The sequence below is a fragment of the Pundamilia nyererei genome, unplaced genomic scaffold, assembly GCF_000239375.1.
Source record: "Pundamilia nyererei isolate P.nyererei 1_Seehausen unplaced genomic scaffold, PunNye1.0 scaffold00007, whole genome shotgun sequence".
In the NCBI taxonomy this organism is placed as follows: domain Eukaryota; kingdom Metazoa; phylum Chordata; class Actinopteri; order Cichliformes; family Cichlidae; genus Pundamilia; species Pundamilia nyererei.
In genome coordinates this window covers 4995577-5008418 of record NW_005187408.1, presented here as the reverse complement: position 1 = coordinate 5008418, position 12842 = coordinate 4995577, and the positions used below count along the sequence as shown (strand labels likewise).

Genomic DNA, 12842 nt, shown 5'->3' with positions numbered 1-12842 from the left:
CGTACGTGGTAAGGGCTCCACGGAGAGGACTTGTAGAGGTCTGAGAACTGCGTTTAAAAAAAAAAATAAAGGTGTGGGGGGGTGACATCACAAATTGCACGCGAGATGGCTTTTTCCACTGAGGTGACATGAAAATACACCTGGTTGTGCAAATGCTTTGTTCTTGTTTGTGTGTATGAGACTCTTCATGTGTGCGTGCTGACTCTGAGCTGCACAGAGCTCCTTTGTGTCCCTTCCTGCCCGCTGTGAAGAGGTAAGATACTGGGTGGTATTGGCTCTTGGCCTTCAGTTCACCTGTTCTTTAATGAACAGATGGCCACAGAGATACTGTGACCACTTAACAAAGAAGCTAAATTGCCATTGCAGCTGCTTACAGGGATGTTAAACTATGGTACTGCAGTGTTTGGGGGAATTTTCACCTATCAATTTACTGTCAGATCCGCTGCTATATACCTGACCTTCTGCTCCAAAAATCTAATCATATCTCCCTCGGCCCTTCTGTCATTCCAGATTACCCTACTGCCCTGTCTCTAGCTCTTAACCCCAGCATCAAACAGAGGTTCACCTGCTCTCTGTAGTGTCCGGTGCACAGAGTAGCTGATTGTGTGAAAGCAACACAGACAACGTTTTTATTGAGGGCCTGCTCTTCCTCTCACTCTTGCTGCCTGAGGCTAGCTAGGCTCACAAATACTGGGCTTGTCTTCAGCCCTGAAATGGCCCTGTCCCCTGGGGGTCTCAGGAACCTGCACACACACTGTGCCCAGCTCTTGTTACAGCTTTACATTTAACACTACCAGCGAGAGAAAGAGAAAGGGGCAGAAGAAAGTGGTGTGCAGAAAAAAAAGAGCGGAGATGGGAGGCTGAAGTAGATAAGGAGAAACTCTACAAATAAGAAAGCAAGGACAGAGGAGGAGGAGGAGAGCGGCTGTGTTTTGAATGTGCGACATAAAAAGAAGCAGTAACCTGCTGTAGAGAAGGATATCAAAGTCAGAGCAACAACAACAAGATCAGCTTCAGCCCAGGGGCAGGAAGGTCAAGCAGCACTCTAAAGTGTCATTCAGAGGGGAGGCAGTGACAGACAGGATCGCCGTTCCACTTACATAATGGTTCAAAGCCTGAGCCTGCAGGCGGAACTGAGGGGAGGTGGAGTCAGCCAGCTCCGAGGTGAAGCTCAGGTTTGGGAACTCCACGCTGCCTCCGAGAAAGAACACTGAGCAAGGCGGAGCTGTGGAGCAGGAGGGGGAGATTTGAGACAGGTGCACCGTGCGACTCAAAATAAATAACATTTAACACCAAAGGAATGGACCAGAAAAATCTCCTGCAGCTCCGTACTCACATGTTAAGTAGTGGAGTGTCAGTGCAATGGCTGCAATAAAGGGAAAGAAAGGCAAGAGACCCAACATCCATCTCCTCCAGGAATCACACACTGGAGCTTTTACCCCCTCCACGTTCTCTTCTGCCTGCTCCTCAGGCTTCGTGGGGGGGCTCAGTGAATGGGTGGGCTTTAAGTTCCCTTCTCCCTTTCAAAGACAAGGACACGACTCACATATCATACAAGGTTTTTATGTCTCAAATTGCTTCTAATTGTTATTTTCATGGTAAAGAAAATGAAATCTATATACCACAAAGTCAGTAGAACAACATTTGACTGAGCCAGATGCTGATTTTCAGAGAGCAATGGAGAACATCCTTCAGATTAAAAGATCTACTAAGACATTTAAGGACTTGGCAGGTTTTCCCCAGGGAAGCAGACAAAGAGTGGCTGGAGTGGTCTGCTTTCCCACGGCCTGGCTGTGCAGTGTCAGCAACTCAATCAAGTGGCCCACTCGGATGTGGACATTCATAAGAATGGGACCCAGAGACATCTAGAGCAAGATTTTACACTTAAGAGGAATCATAAGTAAGAGTCTGATGGATTCTAAATAGTATGCAGCCCTTTTGTATTGGGGGAATAAAAAGGGGGTGAAACAAGCAGACGGACTTAAAGAGTTACAATATGCTGAAAAAACAGTTCTCGCAGAAAGGTTTCAAAGAGACGCACTGATGGCTTACCTGTGGAGCAGCGTAGCCTGAGTGTCCATGCCCGGAGACGCAGTACACTTCACAAATCTTGCTTTTGGGGAGAGTCCACATAGCACTGTCCCGTTTAGCTCCGGAGAGGCGATATGCAACAATACCCCGGGCATAGAAACGATGGAGAGAGAGGAAATCCCCGCTGTCGCTTCCTCTGGAAAAAAAAAAAAGAAGGGGGAAAAAAATCCCCACACCGAAACCTGACCCGAGGGGGCTTGGACGCAGCGGGCATTCACTGCCTCCCATTTACCTGAACCTGGCGGCAGGTGTCACACGGATCCCCAGAATGCAGTGCGGGCACAATGAGAGCACTATGAAAGGGTACAATCCGCACAACCATCCGTGCGACAGATTTTGTGGGCAAACTTCCTTGCTGTGTATGTGGGAGTTCAGCTCCGTGGGACAAAAGAGTGTTTGAGGGAAACGTGTGAGGTATTACAACTGGGGCTGGGCCGCTGTGCCCTTGGATGGTCCTTAGGGGACAAAAACTTATTGTGAGCTTTTATTCAGTATGTGAGATTAACGGCACTTTATAACATCAGTAAACTATTAATTATTGGATGCAAAAAATACACAACACAGGACACAAGGTATCTAGTAATGATGTTTTAATTTGGAATATTGTGCTGGGAATGGATGAGTTTCATTGTGTCATCTGATATGGCTGTAGATCCAAGAGGTGAACTTTGTGACCCTGCTGTAGACCCCGGGTAGGTTTGGTCTGCCGCAACCGGACCCCCAGCTGACAATCCCGATCAGGAACCAGCGACCCCCGCCTGGTGCCTGACATGACAAAGGGCCACCCGAATCTCCCTGAGATACGAAGAGTACACAACAGTAACTTGCAATGATTCACTCACTAATGTGCACAGAAATGCATGTGAGTCTTTTCAGTTGGATGGGAGCATACCTTGCAGGCATCCCGCCCTCCTGAGGGGACTCCAGCACACAGCATGCGTGGTGAGATGATTCCGTATCGCTTCTTACACTCCGTCTGACTCATTACAGACACCTCTGCTTTCTGTAGCACCAAGGAAAGCACCGTGTCTGCAGAGCAGCGAGATGAGGACCACATATCAGACAACACATCACCTCCCAAATGGACTACTGCAATGATGTCTTGTCCTGCCTAACAATGTGCTGGATGTTTAAAACTCAGCTGCACATCATCCTCAGCTTTGTGCACCTCTACTGACTCCTGGTCAGGCGGTATCTCCTATAAAAACCTCGTCGTCATCTATAAATCTCTACAAGCCCTTGCTCCCCACTGCTCATTCAGACCTTTGTAGTCCACAAAAGCCGACTCTCCATCCCCCACACCATACTGTGGTCCTGTTGCTGCCCGCACTAACTCTGACCACCCCCAAATCCACAATGCCTCATCTTTGGTTTTTTCAAAAACCAGTTCAAATGTCACCTATTCACTGAGGCCTTAAGCTCAGGCTTTTTTTGTTGTTGTTGTTTTTGCTTTACACACACACAAATCAAAGGCTTGTATTACTTCTATGGGATTTCTTTTACATATTTCTGTTTGTATTTTGCAAGCATGTATGTATCATTTTTTTGTCTTTATTTAAAACTTCATTTGTTTGCATCCGAAATATTTTGGATCATCTTGGGAAACATGACATGCATGCAATCAACAGTTGAAGGCATTAGATGTTCATTTGTCAGTAACTGCCTCACAAAGAGGTGAATTTAAATGAGTCCCCTAAGAATGGGCCTACATTTTATGCATTTATTGTTTATGTCTCTGAGGTCAAAAAACAAATAGTTCATCATTAAATTTCATTTGCATCTTATAGCACTGTCCTAAAATAAAATAAAGGTGCTGTCCAGATTGTTAAAATTAAATATTTTATGTTTTTCGAATTGTTATTGCCAAATATATCTTGAGGATCTTACAGCTTCTAACCCAGTGACAGCTGGGGTAGGTTCCAGCCCCTTTGGATCCTAAATTTAAATAAACAGATACAAAAAAGTCGATGGACAGATGTAAAAATTCTCAGACTTTGCTTGTACTTACCATCCTCAGTTCGGTATCCCCACCCAGTCACTACACAGCGGTGGCTGTCGGTGACGGTGTGGGAGGAGGACGGTAGGCACACAGGCTGGACCAGTGGGCTGAGGGAGGGTGGCCAAGGCTTCTTCAGCTGCAGCAGCGCGATGTCGTAGTCAAACATTTGAGCGTTATAATACTCGTGCACCACGATCCGCTGTATCTCCACCACGTACTTGGCACTGCCTTGTGTCAGCATGCCGAGGTGGGCGCGCCAGTAACGTGGATCAGAGAGCCTGCAGAGGTCAAAGTTCAGGGACATTAAAGAAGCAGGTTGTATAAACTGGAACTTACTAAACTAGATCTTACACAGCTAAAAGAAAGATAAGTTGAGCTGATGAATTGATAATCTTTAATCTAAAGATATCATGTGAGGTCTTTGGCAGATTATAACCTGTGAAAAACAGTGGGCTTGCAAGTAAACCAGCTGCTCAGAATAATTGATGCAATGTTATCACTAAATTAAAAGAATACTTATAGTTCATAAGAACACCAGCGAGCTTGGCTGACCTTTGCTTGTTGAAGCAGTGAGCAGCTGAGACGAGCCAATCAGTGGAGAGGACAGAAGCACCGCAGTACAGGTGACCATCAAAATAGAGGCTGACCTGCCAAGGCCACTCCCCTTCTGCAGAGTTTACTCCACCCACGATACGCTCCAAGCCAGTTGACGTGAACACCCTGGTCAATGGGGAGGGACGACCACAAGCTGAGGGTGATAGAGATGGGTTTGTTGTTACACTTGTTAGATTTTAAAGGTGACCACAGTGTTTGTGAGCGTATTTTACCATTTAAACCCGTCTGGTTCTGCCACATGATGCAGTTAAATTTAACTGCATCATGTGGCAGAACCACAATACTGAATCTGATATTATTATGTGTATGCACAGATCTGCCACACATTTAAATGCATGTGCACACTATGTCTTTATCAGTGTGTACAGCTCGTGGCACAAGTTACACACACACACAATAATCACCTATGTTGACATGCTGATTCATCACCATGGCTGGCAGTCCTGCTGCCACCTTATTAAAACTCAGAGCTTTGATGCACGTGTGTGTGTGTGTGTGTGTGTGTGTGTGTGTGTGTGTGTGTGTGTGTGTGTGTGTGTGTGTGTGTACTAAGCTCAGTGTTAGTGAGTGATCAAAGGCAGACCTATTCCCACCACCTTGAGACCCCATCATGATAAAATAACAGCAAACAGAGAGAGCTACGGGTCACCTCAGCGCTGCAGGTCAGCAAGTTTGCAGCTCAGTGCCCAGAGGGTTAGAAAAAAGACAGCTTTCTCATGAGACTGCATGAAAGATCTGGCAGTGTGGTGGCAGCATAATCACAGTCATAAAAATCAGATACATCAGAGGGTAAGCAAATATAATTTCAGCAAATATTTGTGATTACAGCTTGAACCAGCTTTATTTCACTGAATCTATTTGCCAAACACTTATGATGTTAGCAAAGCAAACAACTGAGGAAATACCGTAATAAAAAGGTGGAGCCAACAGCATTTTAAAGGCGCCTTACATCTACAGTTCAGCATGTACTGCTCCTGCTGCTGCTCTAAAACTCAAGTGAACTGAATAAAAAGCCACTGAAATTCAATCTGGTAAGTATAAAAAGTTTTAAGCTTATTAATTACACTATTATTATTCAGGCACTGAGGTGGCCACTCCAAGGATAATCCAGGAACAAATTCCTACCACAAAACTGTTTCTATTTCCAGTATTAGATGTGATAATGTTACTAAAACGCAAACAAATTTAATTAACAAGAAGTCAAAATCAGAAAATCTTTGTTGGGGTTTCCTTCCGAGTAGGAAACCTCTTTATTGTGTAAAACGTTTCCTACTTGGCAGCGTGATTGCAGCTTCATCCTCGCAGAACTGGATGTTCAGATGGTTAAAAAAAAAAAGAAGCCGGACAGAACAATTCAACCTTTTTTTTTTTTTTAATAATTTGAAGATATTTGAGCATAATTATGAACTATTTATACAAAAACTGAAAATGAATGCAGTTTATGAAAGAGTTCAAATGTAGTCTCATACAAACCCAACATCACACAGCATGTTGGGAGTAGAGTCACCTACAAGAGCGCAAACTGTAATTGTTGCATGCTACAAAAATACAATGTGTACACAGGGCACGTATCGAGGAGTACTCACCACAGTCGGCCTCATCACTGCGATCCTGACAGTCATCGAGTCCGTCACACTTTGCGTTCTTTTTCAGGATGCAGGAGCCGCTTTTGCACTGATATCTGATTGCAGAGCAGGTCGTTTCTGATGAAACAAGTCTGCGTTATTAGTGGCTAAAAGGCACGTTTCATTTTATAAAGTTGCAAACGACACGTACCATGAGTGCAGTTGAGTTCATCGACTCCATCTGTGCAGTCTGTCTCTCCATTGCATACTAGCAGAGGATGCAGGGGACTATTGGCACCACAGCTCATCGTGGGCCTTGCTGTGAAAATATGCATCATTTTTTAAAGTGCAGACTGAGTTCTCAAGGAAATAAACACATTTAAACCACATGCCAGACATCAAGAACAGTGTAACGTTTCAACAGGAATTCACGATGCTATTTTAAACAGACAAGGAATGAAAGCCGAACATTCCCATTGTTTAAAAAAAACAAAATCAAAAATGGTTAATTGGAAAACAACTTACAGCAGAAGACCTCGTCACTCTCATCCTGGCAATCATCCAGGCCATCGCAGAGTCGAGTCTTCTGCACACACAGTCCCGTGTTGCACAAGAAATGGCTCTCTGGACAGGCTGGTGAGCAGAGAAACAGAAACAAAACTAAATCTCTATCATTTTGTTGTACTGGCTCAATATAACACAACACAATAAACTTCTCTGGGGCTGCAATACAGTGATAATTAACAACAAAAGAGCTACAAGAGTTTCAAGAGCTACAGTAAAAGATTATCTTTTTTTTTCACAAGAACTTCCATATTTATTTTCCAACATTTTCACTTTGTAATTTTTAGAATCCACTTATGAACAAAGTTCACATGCACACAGATACACAGAGACACGCATTTCCTGCACCCCATCCTAGCGGTCACAGTGAGTCAGGCTGGAGTTATGCTGTGCTTACGCTGGTTCATACTGTAGCTGCTATAAGATGCCTGGAAAGGCTGAGCAGAGGTACGTGAGCTGCAGCGAAACTCCATATCTGGATTGTAGTCAGCAATCCGAAAAACCGTGTCATGTCCCACGTAGCTTCCACAGTAACTGTGGAAGGAAAACAAGCATCAAGAAAAATCATCACAGGATGTGGGACAAATATGGTCGTGGACAAATGAATGGTCTAAAAATATCCAGGACATTCAGTACATGAGGTGACTATCCATCTCTGTAGACTACTGAAAATACCCAATAATAATAGGCAGTGGAACTTATTATTTGAACTCAGTGTGAGCAGGTGTAGCCACGTACATGACTTCATTGACCTTCCACCAGCCTTGGTCACAGCCATTCATGTCCTTCAGTTTCAGAACATAGTTGTGGAAGCGCAGTGCAACTCCTAAAGTGGAGTTCTGGGTCTGTTATAAAATGACAGAACACACAATGAATGAAAACTAATAATAATAATAATAATGTGTGTGTGTTCGTGTGTCACTTGTTTGTCTACCTTAAACTTCCAGGTACAGGAGCACTGTGGGGGCAGCATGCTGGGGTAGAAGGGGCTGTACATTCGATCTCTGATACCAGGCTCCAACTGGGTCTCAATTTGAGACATACAAACTGAGAGTGACAGAGAGAGGCCTGAGGGTTATAGTTTCCCAAGCTAATGCTAGATGTTACATAAATCTGGGTGCTGGAACATTATATTATTAAGAAATCATTCTTTAGAAGCAGACTTATTATACATATTTTTAAAAAATCCTACACAATTCACTAAAATATTAATTTCATGTTGATGCTTTGCTTTCAGAAAACTTGTTTGTCAAGAACTACTGGCTTATAAGACAGAGCAGGTAAATGTCTCATACCTTCCTCAGCGATTGCCTCAAAGTGTCCTCTGAAATTTTTATTCCCGTTGGTCATTCTGAAGGACAGCAGCATGAAATTGGAGGTAGAAACGATGGAGACGGCGCTGGAGACCGGCTCACACAGGCTGCAGCACAAAGAATGTAGATCAGCACATGTGAAATTTGTATTTATGAGTGTATAAATATTCTTGGTAGTCTAAGTGCCAATGACTGGGACTTCTTTAAGTGAAACGTGGGGACCGACTTATTTAAACCTCTGAAAAGATGGATGCCTGAAAAGACTGAGCAGAGGTACGTGAGCTGCAGCGCAACTCTGGATTGTAGTCAGCAATCCGAAAAAACGTGCCGTGTGCCACGTAGCTGTGAGTCTGTCAGTGAAGTTAATAATACTTATGATACCTATAAATACTTAGAATATATATGTAAATGTCAGATGCTCTGGAATAACCTGCTCTGGACTGATGAATCTAAGATGGACCTTCTAGCCACAGTAAGAACAGATGTGTTTTAATGTAAGGCCATCTGAGGAAGGCTCAAAAAGTAGAAATGGTGTGATATTGGAAAGGCTTAGTGGTATTGATCATCATACCACTAAAAAAAACCTTTAGAAATCTGCAGGAATTCTGTGTGTTGTTTTAGAGAATCTTAACTATACTGTAAATCAAACTTGTGCTCTGGTGCAGACTCGCCTGTGCAGAATGCGCCCTCTCATGGGCAGCAGAGCGTCATACACAGTGAGGGCATCGTTCACGCAGTCACTGGGCTCAATAACAAATGAGGTGATGGTGAGGCGGATCAGAGAGCCAGGGACTGCAGTGAGCTTTACATGGCAATTTATACCGCCCCATGACGAGAAGACGCTTAAAGGGACCATCACCCCAGGAAGGTTGGCATACATCTTATCTACACACTGAGAGTCTGGAAGGAGAGAGAGAAAAAAAACCTCATGGAAACAAAATGCAGACATGCAGGATGTTTGTTATTCACCTCAGTAGTTCTTACCTGCTGTGTTGGATGAATAATCTGAACGCTGAACACCTGCAAGAGAGCAGAATAGTCAGTTTATTCTAAGGTTCAGAGTGATAAATATGCATTAGACTACAGGTGAGACACACAAATGCACCATTGATGAGGATGGAGTCTATGTCAACTGGAAGACCCAGCAGGTAGCCTACAGAGGACCTGTTCAGGCTGGTGTGGACTGAATCTCTGAAAATGGCTGCTAAGCACTCCTCACACATCTCTGAGCTCTTCAGTTGAGGGACCACAAAAGCCATCCAGAAATGCACCAACACGCCACCCTTGTTGTTGTTACTTGGGGAGGAAAACAGATTGATAGAACATCTTTAAAATCATAAAACTAAATGAAAAACAGCAGATTTGTTTGGTTTTAGTTCATGATGACAAGGAGCACCAAAGTACCTGAGGTCTGAAATGACAGCTTGCTTGTAGAGTTTCGCAACTGAGGACATTTTGTACACATTGTTCACCTGCAAGACACCAATAATGACACCAATAATTAACAGCAGATTAGTACAGACCAGCAGTTCACCAGCAGGGTTACACTGACACCTACCACGTGCTGGATTTTATTTGCCATGGACACAAACTCATGCGACTCTGCTTGCCGGTACTCTGGGATAAACTCCACATTGGCTACACGGAACATCCCAGCGAAATATGCTCCACTGTTACTTTCCCTGCGAACTGAGGAAATCTGGTCAAATTTAGCTTTTTTCCCCCCATCGAGCTACTACATTACAATAATACATTTTAATAACATGCTGCCAATAAAATTAGCTAAACGTTTATGCACAGCATCTAAACACTGAACTTTGCAAAGATATTTAATGGACAGTTCACCTCAAAATCTAATTTACTCCTTTTTCCTCTGGCCTGTTGTCACCTAGATTGTTTTAGTGTGAGTTGTCCAGTTTTGGAGATCTACTCGTGACAAAATAAAAATAAATAAACCATGAATTTTTTTACATATCAACAAATAATAAAAATGATCCAGACCTAAGCAAATCTTAAAATCTATCCAACCTCAAAGGAATTATAAAAAATGCCATATTGCACAGTGTCATTATTTATTTAAACAAATTAAAATGCAAGTGTGTGTTAACAAGGAGGAAAGACATCACTGATGATCTTGAAGAAGTAATTGCTGATGCCCATTAACTTGGGAAGGGTTTGGCCATTTCCAAACAATTTGAATTGCATCTCTCTGTAGTGAGAAACCAGGACAGTTTTCAGTCTTCCCAGCAGTGGACGACACAGCAAATTTAGCCCAGGGTCAGAGAGCAAACTGGAGATGGTTGTTCATAATGCACAGCACCATGTTTGGCGAAAAGAAAATGCAGCATATCAGCACAAACACGTCATTGCATCTGTTAAACACAGTGGTGCCGGAAGGTTGATTATTTGGGCCTGTTTTGAAGCCACAGGACTTGGGCACCTTGCAGTCAACGAGTTGACCATGAACTCATCTGTGTAGTAAGTGTTTTAGAGTCTTCATGAAACAGGACAATGATCGGACGCACAGAAGCAGAACACCTGAACAAAAGTCAGCAAACTGAAGCAACATTATAAAGAAGAGCGGGCCACTTCCTCCACAGTGGTGTGAGAGACTGATAAAGCCATACAGAAAATTGATTCCTTCAAGTTATTGCTGCTAAAAGTGGTTATACAGCCTGCTGAACCACGGAGTGTGCTTACATTTTTACATATAGCTCCTGCATTTTAGCTTAGTTTTTCTTAAATGAATACCAGCACACTGTAGCATGTGTTTGATGTAGTTCCTCTGAGGTTATATTTAGTTTAACTTAACCTGATATGTAAAACCTTAAAATTGAAAGAGCGCGTACTTCCTTTTTACTGTATTATTTGTGTCATCCTTCAAATATAGTGGAACAAAACTCAATTTTTCTTGTAGTTTTAAGAAGCCAAGTCATGATTTTTTAAAAGAGACAGCGATGATGAGTTTCTTACATTTATTTTTGAGCATGTTATTTTTTTTTTTTTTATGAACCTTTGATCCAAACTTGGGTCACTGGGGGAATCAAATACTAAAATGATTGTTCATTTGTAACTGCTCCAAAATGCTCTTGCATCAGTTTTTCACTGTTAAATAAACCAATACACATTTATAGACTCGTCATTTCTTTGTAATTACTTAAAATTATGAATGCAGCAGGGAGACAGCCGCACACTTTTCTGACTACAGATGAGGCCCAAAGAGAAAACAGTTTAATCTGTGGTGAACTGTCCCTTTAAATATCTTTCAGGAGCAACATTTTCATTTTGTTTCTTTTTTAAATAAAAGTGTAAGAATACTTCCACTTACAAATAAAGACCCACAGCAGCGACCACATGATCACCACCACGACGAACACTACTGCTGTGATGATTACAGTTATGTATGGGATGTTCAGCAGACGGAGCCACAGCCTCTTGAGTCCTTTGGGCTTCCGTCTAGTCTTCCTGTACTTCCTGCGCAGCTTCTGCAGCGTGTGGTCCACTGTTGCCACCTCCACTGACACATCTGCAATCTACAGCCAGACAGGGGAACACGGTCATGGCTATTCAAAGCTGTATATCACATGGACAGCACATTTTGCTTGCCCTTTAGAGCAATCACACAAAAGGGCAAACTATGGGAATGGATTTAATGGTGCTGAAATAATAGGAAAAGAACACCAAAAGCAATTAACAGTTCACTATGAAGATTCAGGATCAGGACGAAAGGGCACAAGAGGGTGAAGCCAGCTCTCCGGGGCAGACCATCCTGCTCTTATCTCTTTACTGTATCTGCAGGTCAACTTTCTTCTATTACAGTAAGCTGAATAATCAATCCCAAGTGCATGAGTGACAGAGGTTCTGAATAATGCATGGTTCAAAATCTATTTGATCTGCTACCAGTGATTCAAATATGTGCCAGCTAAAAACGAGGCTGGTTTACTTGGCACCTTAGCTCGTGACCCAGTGTCTGAAAGCAGTACCAACTCCATCAGATGTAACTTCAGTGCTCATTGAGTTACCCAATGCACATGTATTATTCATTCAGTGTCATCCCATACTGTGCAACTGGCAAATATTCCATCACAAGTTAGCAGACCATAGACACGTAGTAAAAATATCAATATCCATTTAAGCACATTTAAATGTGAAATAAGCTGAGAGATTTAAAGCTTTGACATGTGTCAATAAAGTAAATCTTCCAGGATTTGAGTCTGGAGACACGGCTATGCTGAAGCGCAAAACTCAACATAAAAGCATCAAGGTTACACAAATCTACACACACAGCTATTTGTTACCAAGTTAACGATACAGCTTACTTACACTGGCACAGTCCTGTCGAGATGGATCATCATCTCCACTGGTCTGCTTGTTCTCATCGTGCTGCGCGCCCATGACACAGGCATCCCTTCAAGCCGCAATCATCTACTTTCTGACTTTTGTTCTTTCAGATCCATTCCCACTGCCTTTTAGAACAAGAACAGCCGTTCATGAAAACAGCAGATTCGAACAGAGCCAAAAAGCACACCGTTTGGCTCCACAGTCGGCAGGTGTCTGAAACCAGATCCTTGACCACAGACGAGCAACAGCGAAACGGGGAACTATCCAGTCGTATGGCTAATGTTTCATTCATTAACTTCCATCGATACCTTCTATCAAATGCACACGCACTAATGTTCACCAGGCACACGCTAA

General features: G+C 43.0%; 1 protein-coding gene across 1 annotated transcript; it reads right to left on the bottom strand.

Moving 5' to 3' along the window:
- Window positions 1–2684: 2684 nt before the first annotated feature.
- tmprss7 (transmembrane serine protease 7) lies at window positions 2685–12542 on the bottom strand. Its single transcript, XM_005722626.1, has 18 exons — window positions 12471–12542; window positions 11476–11680; window positions 9706–9836; window positions 9552–9619; window positions 9253–9443; window positions 9132–9167; window positions 8819–9047; window positions 8130–8254; window positions 7769–7881; window positions 7573–7679; window positions 7232–7368; window positions 6796–6903; window positions 6482–6589; window positions 6292–6408; window positions 4643–4838; window positions 4100–4368; window positions 2984–3120; window positions 2685–2886 (listed from the first exon to the last, which is right to left on the bottom strand). The coding sequence occupies exons 1-18, from the start codon at window positions 12540–12542 to the stop codon at window positions 2725–2727; spliced, it is 2511 nt and encodes an 836-aa protein (XP_005722683.1). The 3' UTR covers window positions 2685–2724.
- Window positions 12543–12842: the final 300 nt, after the last annotated feature.

What these genes read in the sequence shown, in the direction of transcription:
- tmprss7 (XM_005722626.1), bottom strand. Translation starts at nt 12,542, where the DNA reads ATGGGCGCGCAGCACGATGAGAACAAGCAGACCAGTGGAGATGATGAT. An exon ending in GAGTGACGAGGTCTTCTGCT is followed by an intron (nt 6,590 to 6,795) that starts GTAAGTTGTTTT and finishes ATATTTTCACAG; the next exon opens with CAAGGCCCACGATGAGCTGT. An exon ending in GAGGGCGGGATGCCTGCAAG is followed by an intron (nt 2,887 to 2,983) that starts GTATGCTCCCAT and finishes TTCGTATCTCAG; the next exon opens with GGAGATTCGGGTGGCCCTTT.